General features: G+C 44.2%; 1 protein-coding gene across 2 annotated transcripts in view; it reads left to right on the forward strand.

Annotated features, from left to right (window-relative positions):
• The window catches only part of ITGB6 (integrin subunit beta 6), a 549,576-nt gene that overhangs the window by 322,693 nt on the left and 201,171 nt on the right, over nucleotides 1–25,712 (forward strand). For both annotated transcript variants that reach the window (XM_085645463.1, XM_085645462.1), the window contains one exon: nucleotides 12,739–12,834. In XM_085645463.1, the coding sequence (XP_085501589.1) occupies nucleotides 12,739–12,834 (96 nt within the window). The remainder of the gene's footprint in view (nucleotides 1–12,738; nucleotides 12,835–25,712) is intronic.

The following is a 25,712-nucleotide window of genomic DNA, read 5'->3' on the forward strand; positions in this document are numbered from 1 at the left end:
TTCTTTCTACTTTCACTGTATTAGGCGGAGGAGTTGTACCTTCCGGCCACCACTCACCAGGCAAAAACGAGAACTCTTTTCCTATTGGTAGGATCTCAGTTTTATTGGTGTTGCACCTGAGGTGGTTGTCCTTCATCCACTGGATGACCTCGGTTAGGCATCTTTTGAAGTTAAGTTCCACGTCCGTGGAGTCGTTGTCTAAAGATAAGATCATTTGGGTATCGTCTGCGTAGGACGTAACTTCGATCCCAAATGATGCTATCAGGGAGATGAGTGGGGTCATGTAAATGTTAAACAACAGCAGGCTTAGCGATGAACCTTGTGGCACTCCTGTTGTGATGGTGTGTTCAACCGAGAGGAAAGTTCCAAGGGACACAGCTTGTCTGCGATTAGAGAGGGAGGATTTTAGCCATTCCAGTGCGGTGTTAGAAATTCCGCTGGCTTTGAGTCTTGCCAGGAGGATACTGTGTGAAATAGTATCAAATGCGGCCGACAGGTCAAGTAGGATCAGCACAGCCGTCCTGCCTCTGCCAGCTATCATTTTTAAAGCGTCCATGATTTCCAGGAGTGCGGCCTCTGTGGAGTGCTTCGGGCGGAAACCTGATTGCTGAGGATGGAGGATATTGGCGGCCTCGACGAATTTGGTTAGCTCTCTGTGAACAAATTTTTCTGTAATTTTTCCAAGTAAAGGAAGCAGTGATATGGGGCGGAGGTTAGAGAGGACAGATGGGTCGATATTTGGATTCTTTTTCAACAGTTTAACTATTGCTAGCTTCCATTCATCTGGCACTACGCCTGAACTTAATGAGGAATTGACAATCTGATTTATTGATGGGTTGACCGTGTCTACGATTTGGTGGAGAATCGTGGGAGGACAGGCATCAAAGGGAGAACCTGATTTATATGCTACAATTGCATCACGAGTTTGCTCCAGCGACACTGGAATGACTAGTAGTAGAAGGATCGTGATCCAGGGCAGCATTCTGGTTAGGGATAGAATCCGTTATAAAATTCTTTTGGATATTCTGGATTTTTTCTTCAAAGAGGATTGATATTTGATCACATAAGCTCTGAGAAGGAGGAATTCTTTCTGTGATGCTTTGGGGTTGGTAAAGGACTTTAAGACTGAGAAAATTACTTTTTGGTCTAATTTTGCCTTCTGTATTTTGTTAGAGTAGTGCTCTTTTTTGGCTAATTTGATATGGGCGTGGTAGAGCTTCCTGCTTATTTTAAACGCTTTTTTCTCTCCCGCTTCATATCCTCTTCTCCACTTACGCTCTTGTTGCTTACATTGGCGATGTATTTGTGCAAGAGTGGGCGTAAACCAGGGAGCTTTATGGGTTTTTTGTTTCACATTCTTATTGGGTTTCTCTGGTGGGATGAGTTTATTGCTTATTGCAGTTAACCAAGAGTGGAAAAGACGTGAGTCTATTGCGGTAATCCCTGATGGGGCAGGGACCTGAGCCTTGGCAGTGGTAGCCAATTTAGGATTGCGGACAAGTTGTGTCCGTTTACGCCTGGATTGGAGGGCGGTAGGTTGCTTGTCAGGACGATTCGTCAATGGAATCTTAAGTGTGAGGAGGACAAGATTGTGGTCTGACCATATCTGGGGGATAGGAGAATCTGCAGAGAGCAGGGTGAAATTGGAACAGACCCCATCCAATGTATGGCCAGCTCCGAGTGTGGGGGCGTCCACCACCTGGTCCAGACCGAATATTTCTATTATTTGAAGGAAGCTGTCCACTCCTGGCTCTTTCCTGTCTTCCAAGTGCAGGTTAAAATCACCTAATAAGGTGAAGTTGGCATATCTCAGTAGGAAATGACTTAAGGTGTCTCCTAGTGAGTCGATGAAAGTGGCGATGTGACCAGGTAGGTGATAGATCAGGGCTCCGGAAAAGGATAGTGAGATGCAGAAGCCAAGACTTTCTGCTAACTTAAGTGTGTCCAGCTCAAAATTAGTACAGCGTAATGTATCACGAAGGATGATGACCAGGCCCCCTCCTCAGGTGTTTCCTATATCTTTCCTACAGATCGTATAGCAGGGTGGCAGTGCTACTGCTATATCAGGATTACACCAGTCTTTCACCCAGGTCTCAGTGATAAAGAGAAAATCTAACTGTTGCTCCATAATTAAGTCTCTTATATCTTTGGCGTGTCGTCACAATGAGCGGACATTAATTAGTTCCCCTTTCAATTGGGCAGTGTTAGTAGTTGCTGATGCCCTAGCGTTAGTGACTATGATAGGAATTTCCAATCTGCAATGGTGACATGAGAAGGCCCCCTTTATATTGTCAGGCGCTATCAGGCATCTGCACAGCCCCCTTGTGTTAACATTTTTTAAATGTAGCAGGTTTAAATAAACAATACCTGGACACTTTTGGGCAGCATTTCCTGCACTTGTCGCAGCCTTGGCATGGACGGGCGCAGATGGACTTGCCTTTGGCGCGCCTTCGGTGTGCCGGCGGTGGCCCGCTGCGTGCGTTCGCTGCGCGTCCGGCCCATCATGAGAATAAGTAGCTGGCCATTGCGGGAATCCCCTGTGATCAGACTTCCCCGCCGAAAGTCAGGTAGGCCAGGTAGGGGGGTGTGTCTGCTTCCCACCAATCAATCGGCCAACACCGCTACGGAACGAGGAAGCGGTGACAGAGATCGAGCAGGCAGTGAGTAGGATGGTGGACAAACAAACAGTGGGCTGCTGTGCTAAATGCTAAAAGTGCAAAGAATTCAAATCTTAAAAGCTTCAGGCTTAAATTTCAAATGTTAAAAGATGCAGGCATTAAATTAAAAATGTGAAGAGCTTCAGGCATTAAATTAAAAATGTTAAAAGCTTCAGGATAAAATGTGATAGATAAGTGCTGCGTGAGGGCTCCTCTCACCTCACGCTCCGCTGCGCGTTCGGCCCAGCACGAGATTAAGTAGCTGGCCGGGCGCAGAAATCCCCTGTGATCAGACTTCCCCACTGGAAGTCAGGCAGGCCAGGCAGGGGGGTGTGTCTGCTTCCCTCCGATCAATCGGCAAACGCCGCGTTGGAACGAGGAAGCGGAGACAGAGGTCGAGCAGACAGTAAGTAGGATGGTGGACAAACAAACAGTGGGCTGCTGTGCAAAATGCTAAAAGTGCAAAGAATTACAATGTTAAAAGCTTCAGGCTTAAATTTCAAATATTAAAAGCTTCAGGCATTACATTAAAATTTTTAAAAGCTTCAGGCATTAAATTAAAAATGTTAAAAGCTTCAGGATAAGATGCGATAGATTAGTGCTCCGTGAGGGCTCCTCTCACCTCACGCTCTGCTGTGAGTCCGGCCCAGCATGAGATTAAGTAGCTGGCCGGGCACCGGAATCCCCTGTGATCAGACTTCCCCACCGGAAGTCAGACAGTCCAGGCAGGGGGGTGTGTCCGCTTCCCTCCGATCAATCGGCAAACGCCGCGTCGTAACGAGGAAGCGGAGACAGAGATCGAGCAGGCAGTAAGTAGGATGGTGGACAAACAAACAGTGGGCTGCTGTGCACAATGCTAAAAGTGCAAAGAATTAGAATGTTAAAAGCTTCAGGCTTAAATTTCAAATGTTGAAAGCTACAGGCATTAAATTAAAAATGTTAAAAGCTTCAGGCCTTAAATTAAAAATGTTAAAAGCTTCAGGATATGATGCCATAGATTAGTGCTCCATGAGGGCTCCTCTCACCTCACGCTCCACTGCTCGTTCGGCCCTGCATGAGATTAAGTAGCTGCCCGGGCGCGGGCATCCCCTGTGATCAGACTTACCCGCCGGAAGTCAGGCAGGCCAGGCAGGGGGGTGTGTCCGCTTCCCTCCGATCAATCGGCAAATGCCGCGTCGGAACGAGGAAGCAGAGGCAAGAGATCGAGCAGGCAGTAAGTAGGATGGTGGACAAACAAACAGGGAGCTGCTGTGCAAAATGCTAAAAGTGCAAAGAATTAGAATGTTAAAAGCTTCAGGCTAAAATTTTAAATGTTAAAAGATTCAGGCATTAAATTAAAAATGTTAAAAGCTTCAGGCATTAAATTAAAAATGCTAAAAGCTTCAGGATAAGATGTGATAGATTAGTGCTCCGTGAGGGCTCCTCTCACCTCACGCTGTTGTAATTTAATTCAACAGTTCGGTCTGTAGTCTTATTCAAAAAATGAAAATCCCCACAGACATAACATGGGGTAAATGCATTTTGGGGCCCCCTTTTTTCACGGCCCCCGCTTGTTGGATCACTCCAAAACTTTCAACATAGCAGCTGAACCAAAAAGGGGATGTTTTGTGAAAAGTTCATGAAGATTTGTCAAGCGGCACTAACGTTATTGGCAAAACAACATACGCTTTTCCTATGGAAAACTATATACATAGAGAGAGAGAAAGTGAGAGTACTGTAAGGTGGAGGATTTGGTGAGAGGTGGAAGAAGAAATTTTCCAGGAAAGGGGCAAATTGAAGAAAGGAAGGGTTGAAAAGATAAAGGTGACTGACAGTGGCGTCACTAAGGGGATGCGGGGGGGTGCGGACCGCACCGGGTGACACCATCGCATGGGGTGACACCGTGGTCCGTGTCCACAATAATCTTGGCCGGCGGACGGGTAAGGTGCGACAGACAGTAATATTATTTAGCATTTTGGTGTCACGGAGTCCGTGACACCAAAATGCTAAATAATATTACTGTCTGTCCAACCTTACCCAGCCGCCGGCCAAGATTATTGTCCAATTAGGCTACGACGTGGGCGTCCAGACGACGTTGGAAACGTCACTCACGTGACGTGGCTCCCGGCCCCGCCATTTTCATCACTGCCCATGGGGTTTTGCAGCGCCAGGTGCACGCTTGTCTTCCTCTGCAGCCTGAAGCTGGTAAGTGGCAACCAGTGGCCTAGCTAGGGTGGGGCAGTGGGGTGGGGATGGTCCGCCCCAGGCGGCACTATTGTTGAGGCGGACAAAGGCATTTAGATAAGACTCGGCTTGCTTTCGTGGACGTTCGGGGATGGGCAGAGAAGGAATAGGACTCGGGCAATGTCCTCTTCTTTTTTGTTCTGGCAGCTGTCCCCACCTCTCTTCCTAGTAATCCCTCTCTTTCTGTCTTGCTCCTCACTTACTGAAAACGGTTCACAACCTCTTTACTTCTTTCATTTAGTTGCTTCCCTGTGAAATGGATCCAAAAAAGAAAAACACTCTTGCGAGAAATGCCCTTTTTCTGACATTTTTCTATTCCAAAGTGCAGCGGGATGGAGAGAATTAGAAGGTTCTAAATATGAAAAATATATACATAACTAAATAAAGCAAGACAGAGTGGTTGCAAAGTGGCCAGATTGGTTTTATTTACATCCAAATAAATCAGCATCACTTTACAGAGTTTGCAGTGAAGCGCTACTTTTGTTATCTCGTCTTTCTTTGAACAGCATTGTTGTCCCCAGGTGGGGAAGTGCACCATTCCTGGAGGTACTGCAATACCTGGTTGATGGGTGGATTGGAAAACAAAATGTGTCCCATGGCTCTGTGTTTATGGATGTGTTCTTTTTAAACCATACTGCTTACGTTTTGTAAGGATATAAGTAATGGACATTGAAACGGTTCCCTTCAGGGCCCTCTAGTCAAGTCCTTAACTTTTCAGATAAAACCACTCGCTGATTTCTGAATAGTGAGTGAGAGATCGTTAAGGTAACCATGTTGTTTCTGCTTACATTTCACATGCTTTACTTAATCTTGCATTCCCTATGAGTGGTTGCATTTACTATTTTTTTTAGGCAGGATATTACTCTTATTAAGTGCATAATTTGAATTGAGCCACATCCAAGTGTTTATAGCGGGCACAATTAGGTTATAGCTGAAGGCAGTGCGAGTTTCTCTCAGTGGGGAAGTATGGTGTTCAGTGGGGGAGAGGATGTGGCACTATGGCCAGAACTGTTGAATTTGGGACTGGGGAACCGGGTTCAGCCTTCATGACCAGTCCACCAGACCACTCTACTGAGGGAGCACATTCCCATGCTAGACCTTAGAAGGCCCCACTAGACCTTAGAAGGCTTGATATCTTAGCACAAGCAGGTGTACCCTAGTGGTGTCAATTGTGGGTTAACCTTGAAGGCCTGTCCACCACAATCCATACTGAAGTTCATCTCCAGTCTTGCGGGCAGGCCTACGAAGCAGCACACCCTAGAGCAACAGTGATCCAGTCGCTGTGACTCTATCACTGAGGTCACATGAACCTTGAGCAGGTTAGGGCGATGCGAACGTTGTGACCGCACTGAGTACCTATTTCGGGTGGGTGCGTAGTGTTTGCAAGTATATTATGGTTTAAAAAAAACTTGCTGCCTCTTTCCTGGCCTCCAGCAATTTTCAGAAACAATTAAAATGTCGTGATAACTTTGGTGATTAATGTTCTTCCTAGAGAGAGATCGGAGTTTTGTCTAGTGGAAGGGTTGACTCCTGGAAAGGTAGCACAGAGGGTTAATGTGCCTGCTGCAAAGAACATGTACCATGCAGATCACAAAGTGCACTGCTTTAATGGGGGGACCATGATGAATGGTCATTTAATGTCAGCTGTAGATGATGGATCCCTGAACAGTGTCATGTATGTGCATGTTTGCATTGTGCTGAAGGGATTACCAGGTCATTATTCACGCAGCTCTCTGATGGATGTCACATGCGGTTTTTCTGAGTCCCCAGATAGATCATGTAGTTTGTGTGTTCTCTTTTGTACTGCCAGTCACTGGTGTATTCAACTGTGTAGCCTTGGACCGTGTCATGTATGTGCATGTAACTTGCATGATCGAGGTAACTATTAGCGGCGATACTATGTGTCTCTCGGACCTCTTTCAAGTGCTCGCCGTCCTTTTTCCCCAGCAACCCCCCCTCCCCAGGGGCGGCAATCTGAGGGATAGCTCCGGGCGCCACAAGCTCTAGCTACGCCTCTGGTGGCACCCCCATTCTTCCCTTCGCTGTGTTTGAAAGTATGCCCTTTGTTTATTGGAAGTTCTTGGGCCGTGCTTTCCATCTGAGTATCAATCAATCTGACACTTTCCTGTCCACTGTGTGGCAACTTACCATGTATTACTACTAGCCCAGAGGTCTTTCTTTTTGAATCGTTTAGATCTTCCTGCCTAGCCTGGCAGGCTGAATCTATTCCCCCTCCTCTTAGTTGCCCTGGGCCCAGACCATCTGCTTCTTGAGATGGCATAGAATCCTTTCGTGCTGACATTTGGCTTGGGGCTGGACCCTCCCCCTCTACGGCCGTGGATTCAAGATCTCTTGTGACCCTCGGGGTGCCTTTCTTGTGTCAAATATCGGAAAGAGTTTTATATTGGATGATTCTTCTATCTTTGCTTTTTTTTTGCTTATGTTGCTTGTGCTATTTTTAATGCTAATTATATATTTGTAATGCTAATAATATTGCCTTCTGAATTCAGGCCAGCCAACATTAAATTGTTGTTGCTGCTGCTGGCTCTGTTTGGCAAGGCTGTCTGCACCTTTGAGTCATTTTGGTGATGGGTATCTGATGTTTGGGCTTCCGTCAGGGACCCCTCCTCTCTCTGGCTCCCTGGCCTTATTTAGATTTCGAGCTCCTTATCATTTGCAATATTGCCTCTGTTTCTATACTTGTTTCTATGCTTGTTTTGGCACAGCTGGTTAAAGGAGATTTTTCAGGTCCTTAATCATAGATGTAAAAACTTCAGGCAACGTTGCTAGTTTCTCCACTATGATTCTGCAGTGGCAGTCTTTTGGAGTAGCTCTTTTTTCCAAGTGTTCTAGCGATGGCCTGTGCTATAGTTTGCATAATGTCCATTTGGACCTCCAGCTTATGTGACTGCCAAGTGAGGGCTTTAGTGGCTTCTAAAAGTGTGGCATTAATTGATGACAGCAGGATATCTTGGTTTCTGTGCAAGTCTTGGCTTTTTTCATTCCTGGTCTCCTGGAAATTGTCATGGGACATCAGATGTGTGTGTGTTATACTGAGCAGACTAGCCCCTTGCTATTGCACCTCCAACCACGGCATAGGTCTGTTTCCACTCAGCTCAATACAGCTGTCTCTTGATGTCAAGGGGCTGGTTGGGATAGTTTCAATTGGGTCCATTAGAACACTCACTGCATCCTTGGTGTGTATTTCTACAGTGATTTCACCGTGTCGAGCCTGTAGACGACTAAATGGGTTTGTCGCCCCCTTGACAGGGCACTACTAATGAACCTGAGGAAAGTTCTATCACACCTGTATGTGAGTGGCGTAGGTATCACAACTTCTGACGCTATTCTTGGTGACTGTTTGATACGTTGGAGCCTTTTCATTACTTTGGGGGCATCCAAGTCCATTTCATTACTGATTCTAAGCCCCTCTTTATCGGGGAGGGCTCTCGACCACCTCTCTTTGACGTCCTGTCACTGTCATTATCCGCTATCATAATAGCACTGGAGTCAAATGTTGAGCCCCCTGAGATTCCAGATGGAACGCTCCTATAATAATCGTCCAGGGGTTTTGGCCCATTTGCACCCTTCTTTGTGCTCCTCTTCGCCCAAGCTCTAATCTGCTGCTTTCTACTTCCCCCTTTTACCATGGCTGCTGCTCTTCTCTGCAAGAAGACTCTATGAGCTACTTTCCCGCCTGAGGCGAACACGTTGCTTTAACTTGCTGACGGTCAACATCCGGGGTCCTTCTTGATGTCCCTAGTGCTTTTCGGAACAGTATCAAGGCGGTTGTCAATAGGACTCATTAGGCACGAGCTGGTTTAATATTTTCTTCCTGCGCGCCTCATGGTGTGAAGTGACTCAGGTGCAGCATATAAAATGTTTGTTCACGCTAAAAGCCTAATAGGTGCGTAGTCAACAAAAGTAGCCATTCGCAGTGGCCTCACATACACCTGCACCCCTGTGTCAAGACGAGTGGCACTGCTGCTCAGTGCGTGAGAAATAATGCACTGAAAAGGAAGAGTCGGAAAGGTGAACACTGGCTCTGCACTTCTGAATATAAATAAAAAAGTAGCATTTGTTTTTATCATGTAACTTTCTTTGGTGATGGAAACCAATTGGTTAATAGAGTTACAGGCTCTCAAACAATTTACTTGTGCCCTGTATTATTTATTTGGCAACATTTTTGCCCTCTCGTCTTCCGTGTTAAAGAAAGTTGTTGAGTGATGTCTTGAGCAGAATGAATAGCAATGACACTGTGCCTGATAAGACAATTGGCATTGTTGTAACCGTTGACGGGTCCAGAGCTACTGTTTTTTAAGTAAATTCCAGTCAGGGCTGATGAACATGATGCGAAGCGCCACACATTGGAATGGGGCAGGCGTCTCCGACCTCGAAGGAATGCGTCAAAGCCACACTCCACATTTTCCTGTGCGTGGTTAAGACTTTTCTATGTTGGCCAGGAGCAAGGGGAGGAGTTATGAAAGGATGGGTAACACCTCTGCAGTGCTTTAGACTCCTGCTTTAGACTCCGGTGTAGAGGAGTGAACTTGGAAAGGACCCAGAAGAAGAAGGACCCCCTCCGTGGGTGCCGCACAGATGAATACATCTCCTCAAGGAGGTCCATCATGGATTCATGGGATAAGTCGTGCGCGGGTGACACCATGAGTTACCCGCACAGGGTGACACCAACCCTAGTGATGCCACTGGTGACTGAGAAGTTGTAGAGGCTTGAGAGAAGTCTAAAGACGAGAGGGAGAATTGTCGCAGAATTTATGAGAGAGGTTGACAGAAGGTAGGCAAGAGTGACTAATATGTATTACATCTCACATTTACAAACTATGCACCAATGTTAAAAAAGATTTTACACATAAAAAGCATCTAGAGGTAAAAAGTTGCCAAAATTTCCCATGGAAAAGGCACTGAAGTTATATAACTAGCACAAAACTCTAGCTACTTTCGCTTAACCCAGAAAATGGTGCTCAGTTCACAACATTTTTCTATAAGAGTGACTTACATCATCCTTAGGTGTCTTTCTTTCCTGGAGTAAAACACTCTCACTCAAAGAATAGAAGGTTTGCGATTCGAGCCAATGGGTTAATTATTGCTCTTCTGAAATTTTGAGATAATTTCTTTAGCTATTCCACTTAGGAGATAAAGACATTCCTTTTGCCCAGTTCCTGTATATTGGATTAGGACAGAGGTCTTCAAACTGTGGGGCACGCCCACTTTGGGGGGGGGGCGTGGTTGGGTTACCAGGGGGTGCAAATGCCTCTGCAAGTACATGTAAATGAAGATGGCCTGGATGTGTGGTGATGTTTATTTGCTGCATTTCCAGGCTGTCTTCATTATTTCAAGCCCTTGAAGTGAAAGTGAGAACTGTTATTGGAGTGCCATGGGGGCAGGGGTCAGTGAGTGTGCTGGCAGGGTCAAAGCAGTTGCTAAAAAACAATAAAAAGACCAAGTGTTTTGTATTTTCACAGTCATTTAAGTATGTATAAATGAATGCAATAACAGCTTCATTGAAAAATAATTGCAAGTTAAACTAACTTGTGATAAATGCACTCTTTTAGGTTATGAAACCTCAGTTAGCAACTGCAGATGTCTGTCTGTGTGTTAAAGCTGAGAGACACATAATTAACCCTAGTTGGTGCAGAGGAATAGTGACCATTGTATTTATAGTCAGGGCCACTGGAATTATGCAATTGTGCGGTTTTGGCATTTTGCGTAATTATGGATGTTCCCCATTTGTCACATAATCCATCATCTGCTGCATAATTTGCAGATTTTAACAAAAAAACTTGTTTCTTGCTCAGATGGTTCAAATGTTACTAAAAGTGCAGCAACACATTACCTTACAGCGGAAAGGCCCTTTCTAAAGGTTGACTGGTCACCTTTCTGTTGCTTATTGCTATGTGTGGGTGTTAAAGTGGTACTTATGAGGGGAAATATATGCCAGGACAGTGGTAACAAGTGTAAAAATAGCAGAATAATGCAGTAATGCCATCACAAAATATCCAGCTTTATGCAGCATAATTCGCCTTTACTAGCTGCATAATTTAGTCTACCCTACTGCATAATTTGGCCTTCTGCCGCATAATTCTGATGGCCCTGTTTATAGTGCTATAAGGTCCCATCCTGTGGCAGAAAGCATTGTGAATATGTAAGTCATTATTCTAAAATAATATTTACATAGTCTAAGCTAGGCTGCTGCTGCAAAATGATGCAGTGAATGAGATAAAACAAGTTCCTAAAAAATATTCTTTTTAGAAATGAGTAATCAATCTGTCTCTAAAGCAGACATTTTTGTAAGTGTCTCCACTTTGCCAGATCTCAGCTGATAACACCCTTAAATTACATCTCAAAGAGAATAATTCTTTGCCACCATAAATTTTTATAAGCAATGCTTCTGGAATAATTCAGCGGGAGAGGACCACATTATGCCGCAGGGTTGACTAAATTATGCAGCAAGAACAGGTAAATTATGCGACACAATACTGCGCATTTTGTGGTTACCATCACTTCATTATTTTGACATTTTAACTCATGGTAACGCTGTCGGGGGAAATATTTATCCTCATTAGTGCCAGTTTAATACCCAAATAAGTAGGAAGCGACTACATGATTAAGTCAATCTTTGCAAAGGGCCGTTCACTGTTCCAGAACACTTTTCCACGTTTTAAGTAACTTTTGTTCCGTTTGAGCTAGAATCAAGTTTGTTAAAATCTGCAGATTATGGATTATGTAGCAAATGCGGTAAACTCATAATTATGTGGAAAATGCTGCTGTTGCAGAACGCCATAAATCCAGTGGCCCTGGCTTTAAGTGACTCAATCAATTAACGGCTGGTAACAAGGCTTGTTTCTTTTTTAACTTTCTGCACTAAGACCACACCCTCCGCTTTCAGGCAGAGGCACCTCAAAGTCAGCATTAACCATTTAGGGGCAGTATTTTGGGAAAGCTGAGTCCTTGGGGTGGCAGGTAGAAGGCCCGCAGGGTTGCATTCAGATGTAGAGCCCTAATCCTCTCCAGCCCTGGGGCCTCACAGTAATAGTATAAGAGACAGAGGAAAGGATTGGGATTTATAGATATTGTCAAAAAGATGGCCCAGAATAGGCAGCACTGTATGGGGGACTCATTTTTATGTTTACAAATGGCCAGAGAAAGCTTCTTCAGAGAGACACCCCAAAGAAGGGGACAATATAAGTGGTCTCTTTTTTTTTTAAAGGGCCATTCATTAGTGAAGCTGGTACTGCTGCCAGGTGTGTTAGTGGCCACTGCGGTTATCATTAAGGAAAGAGATGCAGCAGGACTGGGTCCCAGGAGTTAGAGGGGCCCACTGCATCACAGTTATGACTGTCTACCTTATTTTCCTTTTTAGCATTAGAACAGAGGTGATGGTCCCGCCATGGTGGGGAGGAGGTAAAAGATGCAGAGGAGATAGCCTGCTACTCAGGACTGCAGGTGTAGTTTCATTGGGGTTCAAGAATGTGAGGGGCTCATAACACCCCAATTATGGGGAATAAGTATGTTTGGGATAATACACGTCTTTGTTTGATACATTTGCTGTATTAGAAGTCTCATATTTAGTGTGGTCTAAAAGCTATAGAAAAAGTACTCCTCAAATCATCTCATAAGCCCCGCCCCCTGCATCCAGGCACACAGCCATGTCCCTCCTGCTCCCCCAATCTTTGCCATAAAGTTTTGGAGGGCAGGCCCAACCTCAAAACATTTTGCTGGGGGGGGGGGAGGGGGGGAAGAGGGTGGAGGGGCTCTGAGCAAAAAAGAAAAAAGTTTGAAGACCTCTGGATTAGGACAACAAGACATCTAACAGCTGTGCTCATTCTGCTTCTTCTAGGAGTACCCAACGATTGGACAACTAATAGACAAGCTTGTTGAAAACGATATCTTACTCATCTTTGCTGTCACTAAACCACAAGTTCCTATTTATCAGGTAAGCGTTATTTCCACTGATGTATTCCCGACTGGGATTTTCTAGTTTTGTGTATAGGGTCTTACACAGCAGCCTAGTCTGCGAACACAAGGCATGGCGGATGTGTAAAAGACCACTGTGACATTGCCAATTAGGCTGTTTGCCACTTTCAGGGGCCTACTGCAGCTTTTAAAATGCTTTGTGGTGAGGATTAGGTCAGGCCATGAATAGCTGTTTTTATTCAGTAGCCATGTTACATCAGCACTTACTCTGCTTTGAAGCCTTCTTCACGAGCTAATCAAACCAAAGACAGGCTTTTTATTCGAGCATTTCCTGAGCATTGTGCAGCTGAGCGGCTGCTGCCAAAACAATTTCTTGCCTGTACAAAAAGATGGAGTCCCATGAAATACAGCTAATTTAGAGTTTGTAAAGGGGCTTGGCACGCTTCCCGGAGTTTGTCAATTTCCTCAGGCTAGTCAGTTTAAAATTGCCTGCAAGCCACCTCGGTTCAATATCAAAGGGGTAACAAAAAACCCATCATACAATGGCGCGCGGCAGGCCCATAATGCTTATGCCATTGTGGTCTTTGAGCATAGTAAAATAATTAGGCTCACGGGTGGCTAGCTGAAAGGATGAAGGGTAAGCAGGCACTTAGGAAATACTTAAGTATGATAAACCCAGGCAACTCTAAAATGGCGGATTGGTTCAGGATAACAGTATAAACATGGAACCTGGCTAGGAAGCGTTGCTGATATTAGGTGACTATTAGCGAAGAGCCTTCCTACTACGGTATCTTTGAAGGGACAAACAGGTTTTTCTAAAGAACTTAGCGCTGTCCAACAATAACACTCCTTTCATTTTTAATAGAAACGAGATTCCTGGAATGGTAACTCCAACGCAGAGCGCTAAATAGTGGGGGAATGTTAAAGGGATGGTTCACGAGAAAAATCACAAATATTTGATACCGTAAAACGCCGCGCGACAGAATAGTGTCAGCGTTCTTTAAATTACACGCCCTACTTGTGACACGGTGATAGCGAGGTCAGGTAAAAATGTCTCAAGGTGAGTCTCTGTAAGGGCACAATGTGGCACCTGTGGGGATACACTGTTCACGTCAGGGCTGTTGTCACTGCGTGAAATTCATGTGGTGACATTTCCTAATAATAGCTCAGTTGCTGCTTCGGGCGGAGCACCAAACAGCACAACGCGCGAATAACGACGCCTAGCTGCGGTACTTTGAACTTTTTTCCTCTGCTGTGTTTTAATTGAGATGCCATTTCGTCTAATGACAGGGTAGGCTGCCGGAAAGCGAAAGACGGCGGGTAATTTCCGAGCACACAGGAGAGATATTGTTTTCCTTCTGTGGACTTTTTGAATCCGACAATAGCGGCGGTCGATTCGGGAAGCCGGCTGGCTCTCCTCGCTTTTTACACAACAAAGGACATTTCTGAACCGCCAAGAAGAGGTGAAGTCCAAGGGGAATATACTGTAATAATATACAATGTACGCAGAGCACACATAGGCTTGCATTTTATACTTCTAAAAAAAAAAAAACAGTAAATACTTTTTCAGAGTTGTGAAATGAATATCTATAGAACATATTATCCCTGAGATTAAAAGGCCTGTGCGTGGAAGGAATGCATCGATATTTTTGTACCTTCGTCTTTTTTATGTTGTTGATTTCCTCCTGTGCAGCGACCTGACTTGAATGCTAGGTTCAAGCTCTATGCATGCGTCTATGAATAAATTTACCAAAGCACAGATCATACATTTTCTATGACGAGTGTAAAGCCAATTTGCTGACCTGAACTAAAATTTTTGAAGGGTGTTGATGGGGAGAAAGGAGCAGTTCACTTCCTCTTATGAAATTTCATAAATCATATCAATTTTATATAAAATTGATTTTGATTTGAATTGATTTCTCCTAAAGCGCTAGATAGACTAACAGACTTTATTAACACTGAAGAAAGACTTTTTACCACTGAAGTCTATCTAGACTATGAGAGACTAATAAACAGAGCAATGATTAGCAACAAAGATGGGCCTTAAGAGCCTTTCTGAAAGGGATGAACTGTTCAATCTGCCTCAAATTTAGAGGCAAGGTACCTAAATTAACGCCCCTCATGCCATCCCTTGTATTTGACGGTATTTAGGGTAATAACTAGGATTCTGATTTAAGAGATTATTAGGGTATTACAGGAAAAATAAATGAGCTAGACATAACTGATCGGGAAGGCACCCAGCCTTATGCATCAGGCAGTGGGGCATTTAAACCGGGCTGTTTGCTCCATTGCCCTTTACTCCATGTGAGCGCCATTGAAGTAATTGAATTTTCTAAAATGGCAAACAAAAGGCAGCCTTTTGCACTCTTAGAAATGTAATCATGCCGTCTACTGGCAAATCCACACCCAGATGTTCCATCTCGACGAGTGTCTGGTTTGTGTCCTGCTGCCTCATGAGAGAGAGGCCAGAGTCTGAAAGTGAGTAGTGACTTGCAGACTCATTATCTCGACATATAATCCCACAGAGGCATTTTGTTTGACATCGATAGCTTTCCCTGAGCCGCAAGACAATCCTCACAGAAAACGTGTGAGGAACGTGAACAGAAAACCAATCAAACAACAATACAATTAAGATATAAAGCAACTCAATTCAATAAGTCTTTATTTCGATAAAATATCATAAAAGACAATACCATTTAAAACCAGGTTAAAAAATCAAAATACAACAACATATAACATTAGCAATTCTTATAGGTTTTCATAGTCATCAGTATTTAGCAAAAATTGTTCCTTTAAAAAGTGATGAACGGAAAGATAACCGGTCCACAGTTAGAATGTGCTTAAAACAATAAATAATACAATTCACTAAAAATCTTTAAAAATAGATCCCCCACCATAATTGGCGTAACACTCATGAAATCCTATAAAGGCTGCCTATTGGATACATTAAGGTCAATGCGACAATACATCTAATTAATCACCCCCAACACGTATTCGAAGAAGAGTAAGTTTAAAATTGCCTCCTCTCTTTAGCACGTATAGCCCACATGAAGCTTAGAAATTTGGCGACGGCAATCACAATCGTTTCATTCGTAGATGTTTTTAGAATCCTAAAAGCTTCGCTGCCTGACCTAGTCCCTAAGATCAAACAGACATGCTTTAGCCATCTATACCTAGGGATTTTTTAAGCTGGACAAGCAAATAAAATATGTTCAAATGATTCATTCTGTGTGGGGCAAAACAAACATTTACTGTGGTTCAAACCATTCCATTTACTAGCGAATGAATTGGTAGGAAGACATCCCACCCTAAATTGGTGGTACAATTTCCTACCTTTTTGGGGGGTAATAAAATCCCAGTTCTTTTTGTACTTAACTTCAGCGCTTCATTTTGATCATATTCCAATATGCTGCTTTGTATTCGCTCTTAAAAGGAAAGGAGTTTTTCATGGGATTTTGCCACAAACTACTCATTCCCATTTCTGACAAGGTAATTTTAACTCGTCTCAGCCATGGAATTTTTTACATGCTATCAACCTCCCTTTTTTTTAAATTTCAATAAGATTTTTGTTGAGATTTTTGTCATATAAAAAACAAAACAGAAACACACAAAACTAAACAATTAGTCATACAGAAACATAGAACATGCACAAAGTCTGTGAATTCTACAATCTACTGTATCTTCCGCTTCCCTCTGTTTGTTTATAGTTTGCCCTTCCCCTCTATTCTAGTAAGGGGTCACTGGTGTGAAGGAGAGAGAAAGGGGCCTGAGCATGCTATCAGCCTCCCTAACTTCCAAAAGTGATTGTGCGTACTGGGACAGTTCCGGGGTGACCCATAATCTCCTCCTGTACGCTACTGGTCTGAATTGCGCCGTATCTTCGACAGAATAACAGCCAAGATCTACAAATAGGGGCAATAAGGGAGTTGACTGAGGGAGACCAGTCAGTGCCCTCAAAAATGTATTTTGGGCTGTTATAAGGGGGGTAAGATTCTCAAAGCCCCACAATTCGGCGCCATACAAGACCGAGGCAAACATTTTTGTATTGTACATTTTTAAAACTGGAGCGACAGGTTTAGTATATGAAAATTGCTGCTCCTTCAACAGGGCACCTGACAGCTGAGCATGCCTAAGAGTTAATGAATTGATCTGAGGCTTCCAACTAAGTTTACTGCCAATTGTTACCCCCAAATAAGTAAAAGACTGGGTCATTTCCAGAATACCTTCCTTCATTTCTACTCTACCATTAATCACCTTATGCTTATGTAGGACCATACATTTTGTTTTCTCCACATTCACTAGGAGATCATGGTCATGACAAAACTCCTCAAATCTCCCCAAAGCTAACTGTAAACCCTCCTGAGTCTTAGAAAGTATGAGGGTGTCGTCTGCAAACATAAGCAGGGGGATTTTCAGACCTGCTAACATGGGAGCAGCAGTGGGGAAATTCTGGAAGTACTGGACTACCCTATTAATATACAATAAAAAAAGGGTTGGTGCTAAAACGCACCCCTGTCAAACCCCTTAAGCTATGGAAAACCTTTGCGTAACACTTCCTTGAGTGTCCCAACAGACCTGCGCATAATTTGATTCATGTAGAGTAACTAAAAAGGCTAAAATTTCTAGTGGCATGCCTAATTCTAAAAATGTTCTCCACATTTTGGCACGGGGAACAAGATCAAAATCTGACTTAAGGTCGACAAATGCAGCATAGATTGTACCCCCACCTAAAATAACCACACGCCAGTAGACTAAAATAAACCTAAAAACCTGGTCGATGGTGCTGGTACATGAGCGGAAACCCGCCTGGAGCGGTGACAAAATGTCAAATTCCTCCATCCAGGCTTGGATTCGGCACAGTACCATTCGAGCAGAAACTTACTGTATACAGTCAATGAGGCTTATTGGCCTATAATTACCCGGGTTAGAACGATCACCTTTCTTAAAAATCGGGAGGATTTCCGCTCCTGACCATGTATCGGGCATAGTTGCTCCACTAGCGATAGCATTCACAATGAGCTGGATATAGGATGCCCATATATTTATATCATGAAGGAACAGATCCGCCGGAATACCGTCTAACCCGGGTGCCCTACCTCTTGGGACTGATCTAAGTGCTATTTCCACCTCTTTTTTGGTAAAATTCAAGAAGGATTCAGAAGGTGGCAATTCAAATGTTTCCTAGGAGGGGTTTGTAATTGCAAACTGGGTATTAAAATAGGATACCCAGTGCGCAGGAGGTACATGGTTTTCTGGCACCCGATTCGAATCTCCCCTGCCCCATTTCACAAGATGCCAAAAAGCAGCCATGCTTCTTCCTGTACAAGCCTTAAGCAACTCTACCCAATATTGGTCATCCCATTCCATTTTTGCTTTCAATTGGACCGACTTATACCCCTCCCTAGCCTTTCTTATATCCTCCCGGTTTTTAGATCTTATGGCCCTAGCTAACAGTCTATATGCTTCTCTACATGATTCGCCATACCAGGTGGCGCCTTAACGCCAGATTGGCTTTTAGATTTAACGCCCGAGTTGGTAAAAAAACTTTTTAACTTACTAAACAATTCACTGTGGACCCGTGCCATCTTTAAGTTCACCTCCTCTTGAGGGGCACAAATTTGGAGAGTAGCCAATGCACTCATCACTAGCTCCCTCATCTGATGTAAATACTCTACGTTTTTAATAACTTTCGTCCATTTAACCCGCCTTGCGTCATTTGTTGTGTAAACGTCAACATAGGCAGATCCCTGAGCCTGCTTATCGATAATGGGAATACCTTTGAGCTGCATAGAGAGCACTAGTGGGTTGTGATCGCTCTCAGCCCGCTCCCAAACTACCATATCTAATAGGGAGGGCCAAATTTCCTTATTAAGGAAAATAAAGTCAATGCGACTACTTCGCAACCCGTTATTAAAGGTGTGTGAGCCCTGTCTATCCGAAAGAGATCTTCCATTTACAGCCCTTACCCCTTGTTCCAAGCAAAACACGTTTAACTGCAGGGCTGCCCCAGTCCATTTTTTAATAGGAGTAATATCCAAATCAGGTATATTCCACAGGGCATCCTCCTCATAACTTAGGTTGACATCATTATGATCAAGGGGATCAAAGGAGCAATTAAAATCTCCAGCTATTATCTTATCGTTTACACCCTTATAATCATTTAAAAACATATCTAGGTGAGCCACAGTGGGGGAGGCTTTACCACCTTGAATACCCCTAGCATAGACATTAATAAGCAACAAATCAGGGACATCTAACACCTGTATTCTAATTATTAGAATGTCCCTGCAATCAATAAACAGTTCGTCCACCCTATAACAATCAGACTGCCTTATCAAAGTTGTTAATCCCCCCACAGGTCTTCCCCTCAGTCCTCCTTGAGCCGGTTTGGAGAAATTTATAAAACCCTGGCAATAAACGTGGTCCAATGCCCAAGTTTCCTGGAAGGTCATTATATCATGACCTTCAATAAAAGTAGCCCAGTCCACTGAGGTTATCTTAGAACATAACCCTGCTACATTCCAGGTAACTAATTTCAAAACAGGGCCAAAATGAGACTTGTTTACTTCACACACCAAGGGCCCCGGTTGGGGTTCATGAACAATCCCTAGGATTCCCTCACCTGTCGTAACACTCCGATTTAATAAGCCGCAATCCCCTTCTTCACACACCATAATGTTACCCGGGGATCTATCCAGTCTGTTTTCATTTAGTGATGTTAGTGAGAATACACTGTTATTGAACGTAGCTGATATACAGGTGGCCGTAGGTACTGTGTGATTAATGGCACTTAATTTGTGTTCAAGTCAATCGATATCCTCTAAAGAAGAGAATACCTTAAACCTATTACATATAGGGACCGCATAATTATATGTACCTTGTTCACAAAAGACATTCCTCAGGGCTCCCCTCCCTCTAGCATTATTACCACGCAGTTTATAGAAGAAACCCAAGGGAAGTATACTGATATCGTCCTTGATTAAGCAACTAGTCCCAGCCCTTTCCAAAATTTCCTGGACCAATCGCGGAGACCTAAAGCTTAGGACCACGCAATCACCCATAAAAGCCTTTGGGGATTTACCAACCCAGGGAATTCTTCCACCATTTTAAATTCACTAAATAGTGCATTCCCTACCCCTAATCTAGTATTTAACAAATGAAGGGCCTTGTTCTTAAGCGATGACCAATGCTCCTGTGTGTTAGAGGGGAGCAGTGGTACGTTTGTTAATACAACTGTATAGGATGTTGCTTCAGATGGAAGATGCAGGGACATACAAGCATTCACGTCCCCCCCGTAGATGCATAGGAGCCCGCAGACCAACTAAACCCCCTCTATGGGTTGTATTAGTATTTAAAGTTAGAGGTACTAAGGGGTTGGTCATTGACGCCCTTTCCTCAACATGGGGAGTTGGGATAGCTGCACTTGTGGAAGGTCTGTTATCATCAATCCTCTCCTGTCTGGACTCTACCATACCCACTTGTCCTTGTCCCTGTCTACTAGGGGGATGGGGTGCTCTAAATAGATACCGCTCCATTGAGGCCAATATCTTATCTATACTGGCCAGTTTTACTATTAGCGGATCTAAAAGGGCCATACTTTTTTTCTCAACCCTACTTAGGAACTCGGTCTCGTTTGTACTACTTACATTACTAGGTCTACATAATCCCTGAGCATCTGGAATTATCACTTCATTCGAGCCTCCCTCGCGCCCACAAGGCATGGACTTCCCTTTCACCATTTTGGATGCTTGTTGCGTTGATTTTGCTTTCCTTTTTTTCTGATTATGTGTCCCCCTACCGCTACAGAACTCCTTAGCTGGCGGGTTAGTGTACTGGCAATGGAGTTATTTAGAGTAGAAAGAGTACTATCTGAACAATCTAGCATAGGGGGCTCATTATGCTGACACTCCAGGGGGGATTGCCTCGGTTGAGGGGGGCAGTCAGTAACATTCATTGGTTCAGAAACTGTTGGTATAGTTCCACTGGAGAGACTCTGAGGCTCTAAAGAGAGTCTTCTTTCTGTCAGCTGAATCTCATATGTTAAAACTGATTCAGCCCGCGACAGAAACGCATCTAGTGTGCCCGCTACACCAGGCCCCCTCCTCCCCATCTCTTGTTTCTACTCATTACCCCACGCTATATAGACAACAAAAGTGTAAGGACAGATGTTTATACAAAAATAATACCAACAACAGAAAAGCAAGGAACAGCTTACACAAGTTGAATTGTCAATAAGATGGCCCAGTCCAGTCCCCTCCTGTCTCTGACGGGCTCAGACGGGCCCTCCCTTGGCCCGGGCTTCACGCGGCACGTCCCGTGCTGCGGGGGTAGAGGCTGCGCTTTATGCGCTGAGCTGGACCAGTGCCTCCCCCTCGTCAGCGGGTCCTGGAACAGCTGTGGCTGGCCGTGATGCACCCTGGGTAATGTGGTTCCCAAGGGCAGTTGGGATGGTTGAGACAGCAAGCAAACAGCGGCAGCAAGCACCTCCAGGTGTGGCGTTAGTGGGCTTCAACACCCGCAACCGGGATCCTCACGAGCAGCGGTACACAGGCTAAAAGTCAGTCAAAGCACTTAAATGGCAACATCAAGTTAATGAAAAGCATTAACTTTATTTTGAAAAATAATAGGAGAATGAAGAAATTGATAATGTGTTTAAAGGTGATGGGAAAAAGGCCAATCTGAAAGCCAATGAGACAAACCATTATATATAAAAATCAATAAATAATAAAAGGTTTCCATGTGAAGGTCAGCAGGTGTACTGTCACATAGCCATGCCTGTGGTTGACCTGTTCGTACACATACGGCTTGATAGAAGCTGGAGCTTGCCCTCAAGGATGATTAATCTTTCTTATTTAAAACATGGATTGACACCACTGCTGGAGGCTACACCTTACTTGGATCTTTCCCTGATTCTTGGCCCGTGCACGCTGTTTGTCTCCCTCCCGCCGCCGCAATACAAACGCGGCCGCTGTGCGGAGGGGAACTACGCTTCCCAGCATCCTCAGCGCTGGAACAGGAAGCGGAACAGGAACCCGCCCACCGCAGTTTCGCGCTTGAAGCCCTTTAAAATCAAACTGTGTCACTGGCAGAGCGGGCGAGCATTCTCCTAAAGGATTGACACCACTGCTGGAGGCTACACCTTACCTGGATCTTTCCCTGATTCTTGGCCCGTGCACGCTGTTTGTCTCCCTCCCGCCGCCGCAATACAAACGCGGCCGCTGTGCGGAGGGGAACTACGCTTCCCAGCATCCTCAGCGCTGGAATACGAAGCGGAACAGGAACCCGCCCACCGCAGTTTCGCGCTTGAAGCCCTTTAAAATCAAACTGTGTCACCGCCACGCGGGGACCGCACGCGGGACTGCGCCGGGAGAAGCCCGAGACAAGGGCGGGACCGTCTGAGGCCGTCCGAGGTTGGACTAGGTTGGGTTGGGCCAGGGACACTGCCTGAAAACCTATTTGTACTATTTTTTTTTTTTTGTTTTGTTTTGTACATTCGAGCAGTTTGGTCCATTCAGGGTAACTATAACACCTATTTGAATCTTGTGCTCCAAGTGTATTGATTACCTTAGCCACCTTATTGACCTTACTCATGCCTGGAAAAAAACAAACCCCAGCTAATAATACTATGGATAATTATCTTATCCAAGTTGTGGCAAAAATTAACAGCGACAGGAGATCCTCACTGGGATTAGATTCATCTAACCAATCCCATATGGCCGATAAAGAGTATGGGGATTCCTCGGCTTTACACAATAGTAGTACATCTTGTGTGGTTCATGACCCTCTTTACGATACAAACCCCATTTTGCCTAGTGGAGTAGTTGTTCTCACTGAAGCCAACAGTGATAGCGAAGGGGTGTCAGTGACATCCACCAACATCGAGTCCCCTTTTTCTACTACCCCTGTTCCAGCTCCGAGGGTTACTAGGGGTAAAAGTAAGGTTATCCCAAAACGAGGGGGTCTAAGATCTGGCAGAAACAAAATTGCAACACCTTCGAGGAAAATATCAGAAGACGAGGAGGAGGAGGTTGATCTGCTTAGTGAAGCTCACGTTACCCTTTCTAACGCTCAATTTACTAAACTATGGAGCATGATGGACACAAAAATTAAAGGTATAGTTAAACCCCTGGTTAGTAAAATTGATAAATTAACCGCCGAGGTCAGTAGACTAGGTGGTTTACTAGAGAAAACTTTGGTGAAGACAGGAAATATTACTGAAGTTGTTGTATCTAGGGTAGAGCCAGTAATGAGTAAAACAACACTTGTTGAGATTAGTAGATCTGTCTCTAATCCTGTACCACCGCCTAATGTACCTAGTGGTGCCCCTGTAGATACACCCCCTGTCTCTGCCACTAATAATTCTAACATGGGGAAAGGGTCTTTCGAGCTTGTAGTTGAAGCCTCTCCATTGGTTCTTGTCCTTGCAAATGTCCCCCCTTTGGCTTCTGGGGAGGTCGAATCTGCCCCTTCTTTATTAAATAAATCTTTATCATGACTCACTAATAACATGGTAATATCACCTTGGGGGAAGCAACAATTATCTGTAGAACTTGTTAATGCCAGAAGGGTTGAGTGGATTGGTAACAGAGTTAAGAGGTTCAGAGGGGATTGTGTTATTCTTACCTTCACTGACCCCGAGGTTTTATCAAACATCTTGCCTAATATCTTGCCTCCACAGCGAAGGTCAACTTCAATTGTACCACTGACCCTGGACTTTTTTTATCCTCGGAAAGGAAGAGGTCCGAATCCTAGTATTCTAAGAACTAAATGGAATGTTGTGACCAATAGGAGTAGTAATGATGTTGGATTTCGTGAATGGGGTCTATGTGTGGAAAATAGATTTTCTGCCCTGTCAAACCTGGATGCTTGCGATTGACAACCATCCCACCATTCATCTGAGTCACACTGTACTGATGAGCTAGGTCAACGAGTAGGTACTCGTCCTGAGATTGTTAACATGGAGGCCATAGCTGGTTTAATTACTGAAAATGTAAAATATAATGGTCTACATGATACCGTGATGAATGGGCTTGTCTCTAGCCCCAAACCTGTAATGGCACATGATATTGGGAACTTATTATCCTGGAATGTGGCTGGGCTATGCTCAAAGCTGGATTGTGGTGATTTTGTTTAGGTTTGTTAGCAATTTTGACGTTTGTATTTTTCAGGAAACATGGGCTTGTGACCCCGCTTTTGCTTTGGGGTACCTAAATTTTCATGTACCAGCTTCTAAGGGCCCTAAAGGGCGTCCGATGGGGGGCCTTACTATATGGGTCAAACAATCTTTAAAGGTTGTTGTAAAAAATGTGGAGACTGGTCAAAAAGATATTCAGCTCATTAGACTCACGAGTAATTTATCCTTATCCATCGATATTTATAACATTTATGCCAGAGGTGGAAATGTAGGAAAATCTGAGGTTCTTCTTACCCTGTATAATTTCCTTGAGACACATTCTAGTGGGAAAAACATAATAATTGCAGGGGATTTAAACCGTACGTTTGAACCTCTAGACACAGGCGAAGCCTTTTTAGGTGCAGAGGAAGACAAACAATGGGACATCCCCTTACTAGATACCATCCCAGTAACTCGTTGGACAGAGGATATTCTGGGTTTGAATGCAATGTGCCTTGAACAAGGGTTAAGAGCTTTGAATGGAAGGACAAAGTCAGATAGAGTACCAGCCATGACCTTTAACAATGGGAGAAGCAAAAGTCGTATCGACTATATTATTTGTAGCTTTTCCCTTTGGCCAACTGTTAGAGATATGGTTGTAACAGAAATGCCAGAGAGTGACCATAATCCGCTATGTGTTACTCATAAATGGTGGCTGTCTGAAACCAATGCTTCTATTCCTCTGGATGATTGCCTACCCCCGCTTATTGTACCAACAAATGATATGCGTAGGCTAAGATGGACAAGTGTTAGGACGGACCAGCAAGCTATAGAAAATATAGGAGTTGCGACCGATAAGGCCATTATGGCCCTAGACGGTGAAGCAGGGATCACTTCAGGTCAAGTCAACACTATTGAAGTACATGAGTCTCTTTTCCAAGAAATTAAAAGCTACTTTCTGAAACCAGTAAACTCTAAGGTGACCCGTGTTCATAGAGTAGCTAAATGGTATAACCATGCTTGCAAGGTGGCACGAATTTCTTTGGGAGTTGCAATTAAGAGTAAAAACCTGGGGGCCATCCGCTCTGCCAGAAAGTCATACAAAATTTGTATTGCCAAAGCAAAAAAAGATTGGGACGAAGCCCATTGGGATAAGTTGAAGGGTGCTAGTGATCGAAAAGACTCTAGATTATTTTGGCATATTGTCAAATGGGGGCAAGAAAGGTCTGAACAGGCTTGTAATAATAATGTCCCGCAGGATGCCTGGATAAACTTTTTTAGTGACCAGTATGCTATTAGGGATCAGATTGTAAATAACATCAGCCCTATCTATACAACTTCTGAGGACAACGTCTTCACGAAGGGTGAAATTCTGTTGGCCCTCAAAACTGTACATAGTGGACGTGCTCCTGGCATGGATGGAGTTCCAGCGGACGTTTTCTTAAACGACACTGGAAGGTGGTGTAAATATATCCACTTGTTAATAAACCACATAGCTAGGGGTGCAGCTATCCTGGTATCATGGCGGGGTGCTGTTATTATCCCTGTGTACAAAAAGGGTGATCGTTCCCAGCCTTGTAATTACCGCCCGATTAGCCTAATCGATACAGTGCAAAATATCGTTGGGCGAGTGATTGTTAATCGATTGCTCGATTGGGCGGAAGAATTCAATATTCTATCTCCCTTTCAGGCTGGGTTTCGTAAGGCCACTAGTACTGTGGACCAAGTTTTCCGGTTCCAGCTGATCCAGTGGAGGACTGTGGTGCTAGGTGGGGGCAGTCTTT

The sequence above is a fragment of the Triturus cristatus genome, chromosome 3_1, assembly GCF_964204655.1.
Source record: "Triturus cristatus chromosome 3_1, aTriCri1.1, whole genome shotgun sequence".
Taxonomy (NCBI): domain Eukaryota; kingdom Metazoa; phylum Chordata; class Amphibia; order Caudata; family Salamandridae; genus Triturus; species Triturus cristatus.